The sequence below is a fragment of the Oculina patagonica genome, unplaced genomic scaffold, assembly GCF_052425735.1.
Source record: "Oculina patagonica isolate OP01 unplaced genomic scaffold, crgOcupat unplaced1466, whole genome shotgun sequence".
In the NCBI taxonomy this organism is placed as follows: Eukaryota; Metazoa; Cnidaria; class Anthozoa; order Scleractinia; family Oculinidae; genus Oculina; species Oculina patagonica.
In genome coordinates, this window is record NW_027557481.1 from 1 (window position 1) to 4,673 (window position 4,673).

The 4,673-nt window shown below is 39.8% G+C and overlaps 1 protein-coding gene across 1 annotated transcript; it reads left to right on the top strand.

Moving 5' to 3' along the window:
• Window positions 1-157: 157 nt before the first annotated feature.
• LOC144639897 (uncharacterized) lies at window positions 158-2,607 on the top strand (the record flags this gene model as incomplete). The annotated part of the gene is made up of 3 exons (XM_078499167.1): window positions 158-212; window positions 1,204-1,704; window positions 2,191-2,607. Coding segments are annotated over exons 2-3 (636 nt in total), but the record flags the coding sequence as incomplete, so codon positions are not given.
• Between the last annotated feature and the right edge of the window lie 2,066 nt (window positions 2,608-4,673).

Here is a 4,673-nt window from a genome sequence, read left to right on the forward strand (position 1 = left end):
ATGTGCACATGCTATGTGCTAGCAACTGTTGTTCATTGTTTTTTCCTCTAAACAAAGGTCATCTCAGAGAACCAAACATTTCTGGCTATCAAACCAGTCAAACTAGATATTTTGTAAAATATTGTGTTTGGAACTCCAGAAAAAATACAATCAGTGTTTGATTGCCGAATATTTTGGTCATTTTGGCTACCTAGCTAAATCTATGGATTAAGGTTGATAATGATTAAAGATGATTTCCAGTCGGTACTGCGCAGACTCAGGGTTTGTTTTCATTTTTGTTTTGAATTCGTTGAAACGTTACAATTCGGTGATAGCGTACATGAAGTTTTTTAGTTCGCCATTACGGATCGTTTCGTTCAAGAATTCACGACGAGCTAAAACGTCCGTTTGAAATACCGTCGAGCTTCTTTTACTCGTTATTATTGTTTTGCAAGGATATCTGGCATTAATAATGAAGAAATAAATAAGTTTTGTCCCGGAATTTTTATTTTTGCTAGTAAACATTCTTCTGTTTGTGAGACTCACAAACATTGCAGGCGGAGATTGCGCAGTACGGACTGGAAATCGTCTTTAAGCTGTAGTTTGATTTTATTTGATGACAATGCTATCATGATAAACATGTAACTCATGCATATAGATCAAAAAATATCCCTGGCCTTGGGCTAGTAATTTCGCTGCCACCAGAGTTGATTATATGTCGGTGGTTACTCTGGTAATAACAATCAGCTCGCAACAAACAAACTCAGCACCTTCTCTTCCAGTTGCTGACACCTACTTCAAAACATTTTTAACCCCCTGCAATGTCTTCAACCTGTCCAAAGGCAACCTTAAAGGTCTTAGTTTCTTTGTACCCTATTGTGTAAGCTTTTTGCTGTATCCCATTAATACCAGTGGTTAGGTTCAGCAAGAGAAGGTCTAAGTCATTTTATTGAGTTATTATCTAAAATGCAACGTTGCAGTGTGATAAGCCAATTAAACTATTGATAAACTCATCGCCAATTGATGAGCGTGGGATTGGTAGAGCCGGGCAACATCTAGCACAGGAAATGAGGTTTCCATGGCAACCCTGCGAGTGGTCACCACCAAGCACAGTTACACTGAATTACTCAGTGAAATACTTACCGACCAATACTCACCTAACCCCTAAAATGGTCTTAACTTGGAGGGTTGTGCCTAAATGATATATTTTTTTCATGTTTTCAGAGGGATTTTTGGATTACCTATGTGGAGCAACCGTGGGCACCAATTCAGAAAACACTAGTGCAACAGTTGGGGTCAACATAAAGACTGAGCCATCGCAGGTCATGCTCTCACCACCAATCACACCTCCAGAGTCAATGACCACGGATGAGGATTGTACATCATCTTTCAACTTTGCAGACTACCTCGCAAAAGCAGCATCTCAACAAGACCAATCAGTGCTTTCAGTGTTCCAACCTCAGCTCCAAGTGAAACAAGAAGTGGAGGTTTTTAATCCCAGCCAGAATGTTACCCACGACAACTGAGAGTCAGAACACGGCTACTCAGTACCTCCTTAGTTTACTACAAGGACAGAAGACCCAACGGGCGCCGCCTGCTATGAATACCAAGTCTTTAGAACAGCTTCTTCAGGAGCCATCTATCCTTACTCCGACTTCTCAGCCTCGCACTGTCACAGTTCAACAACCACCTCAAGTCCAGCAACCAACACTTGTAACACAACAGGTGAGTGAATTCAGGGCAGCACCAGTTTTTGAAATCATATTTTTATCATTTTCCAGGGAAGCTGAATCTCCAAGATTATTTTGTGTTTGGCTCTAAACATGAAATGAAAAAAATGTACATGCACATACATAGATATCTCTTTTTGCTGGCTAATGACAACATTAGATAAATTGGAAGCTCTCCTAGCCTACATGCATTATCATTATCATTACATGTAGGTAGGGAGGAAAAGCGAACTGCTGAGTCTAGATAAGTCCAGTGAAGGTCAATGTTCATTTTATTCATTAATGTAACATTAACTTTAGAGTATTTTTCCTTGATCTTTGAGGAACAAATTTGGTTCTCGAATTTTAAAACAAAATATTTTCACTGCTCTATATGCGTTAGGGGTTGATACATGTACAGTTGTACCGTATTAACGTTAAGATTTGTATTGATGCCTTTTGAACTCATAAATCTGTATGTTTTTTTTAATGCAATCAAAAGGTTCAACAGACTTCACAGGTAACCCCTCAGCTTTTGCAGCTATTGCTACAACAACAACAACAACAACAGCAGCAGCAGTTACAACAACAGCACCAGCTACCACAGCTCCAACCCAAACCTCAGCTACCAACCCAGCAGCAGCCGCAGTATCCTGCCATCCAGCCTGCCTCAAACCAGAATGTTCTGCTTCAGCAGCTTTTGCAACAGCTTGGTGTGATCCCTAAGCAGACTACTACTGCAGCAATGCCGCAGCCACAGCAGGTGATGATACCTGAAGAGCAGCTGTCTCCTCAGCAACAGGTTCCCTCCCCTGGGTCTGTGTCGTCATTGTCATCAACTCCTGGATCCCCTCTTCAGCCAAGTTCTCCAGTTTCTCCTGTTCATTCACATTCGCAGGCTGCCAGTCCACAGGCACAAGTAAGTGACTTCATTAGAGAAAATTTGCTTTGTCCTCAATCACTGAAATCAGGGCACAGTTTTTTCAATCGGAGACTGTCTTTTTTGGCTGAAATGTAACTGGGCCCCTTACTTTCTCTAAAGCACTGCTGTCATTGAAAAGACAGAGGAGCATGTTGAAGGCAGTCCCATGCAACCCTCCAAGTTTATTTGTGACCCTCCATATGAAAAGGGGGCTTATCGTAACAGCGTTTCAAGAGCGTTTTTGTTTGAAACGCGTTTGAAACCCGTTTCAAATGCATTTGAAATCCGTTTCAAAGTGTTTGAAACGCGTTTCAAACAGTAGGCGTTTGAAACATGGTGAAACACGTTTGCATGTGTTTGAAACGCCATGCTTAGATTATCATTACTGTTCAAGCATAATTTATTCAAAATGTGACAACGATTTCGTCAAATTATACAGTGTCTACAGTACCTGAGGAAATCAGAGAATGATGATGTTGCAGCAGGAAAACTTTTCGATTTGAGTATTTAAACATTTTCTCCTCATCAATAAATCAGCGTGATGCACACTTGTGTTAATTGCAAGAGCTTGTCTGTGAATATTGCATTGTGTACAGTTGTACAGTGTATAAAATATACTTACATCGTATATTTAATCCACATCACTTTGTGTCTGAGGCATGTTGAAAATATGTAACGCGTACGGTAAACAAACACATTCGCTGCACGCAAACTATATCACCACATATCCTGAAGCGTGTTTCTTGCTTTTGGACCATCTTGTCGCTTGTTAATTTCCTTGTAACTTGAAAAACCAAACTGAACAACACATTTAAACTGTCCGTTCGGTTAACCGATCATTTTTAACGTTCAAATCTTGACCGCCAAATAAAGTAAACAAAGTATCAGGTTTTATACAGATCGTGTGCATTGTCATGTCACGTCTCACACATCAGGTTGTTTTCTGAAGACTTGAAATATATCACATTTTATCGAGATAATTTCAGCAAATAAGCGATATATTTCACCAAACTATAGATTGTAAAACGAAAAACTTATGTATGAACAGTTTAGTTACATTTGAAACTGTTGCGTGTAAAGTTGAATAAATTCCACAATTAATCACGTGCGAACTCGTGTAACCTGATGCTTCAAACCACAAGCGGGGCGCTTTGTACGTTCAACACCGATCATTTGAAGTTTCCGAGGTTTCATGAATGGAGAATGGCAACGCACACAGGAGAAAAGAAAACTGCAAATTTATGTTCCCTGTAAACACACTGCAATATAAATATTAGAAATTGTATCGATTGATCGATGAAAAATTTACTTTGGGATGCCAGATGCACGTTTTCGGTGAGTCGCATTCCTTCAAATGAAAATACAGTCGCCGCTGAGTACTCGAGCGGCAAACGATTTAATTTTATACTCCTGTTAGTCAGAAGTAATACTAACCAGCTGGCTTTATCACACAGCGATTCTGCAGTTAACAGTTCGAAAATTAAGACAGCTTATCAAAACTTCTGCGCTAGTGTTCAGTAAAATGAACGCTGCTATGTTATGTTATTTAGCAGAGCTCAGTAAAATGAGCGCTGCTAAATAACTGCCAAATGGCTGCCGCGGAAAATTATTTTGTGCAGTTAAATTGGAGCTAAACTACAGCTTTCGCTAAATTCTGAAGAATGTCTGCCATTTGAAAGCAAAAGGGCCGCAGAAAGGCTTCCAGTGCAGTCAAAAACAAACTTTTCGCCGAGCTTCCAACATGGGTAGACGTCATTTTTTGTTTCGATTTGTTACCGGGATGTTCTGTGAAACCCGTTCCAAAAATTACTACTGGGAAACTGTCATAAACAATGCTGTCTACCTCATACGTTCAGTAATAATTATGCTCAAATAATTTGGCGTTTCAAACCCTATAAAATGCGTTTTCTGCATTTGAAACGCTCTAAATTCAAAAGGTGTTTGAAACGCGTTTGAAATCTGTTTGAAACTGTTTGAAACCCGTTTCAAATGCGTTTCAAATGCTGCGTTTAAACGCGTTTGAGAGAAATTACGTTAAGCCCCCTTTTCATATGGAGGGTCAC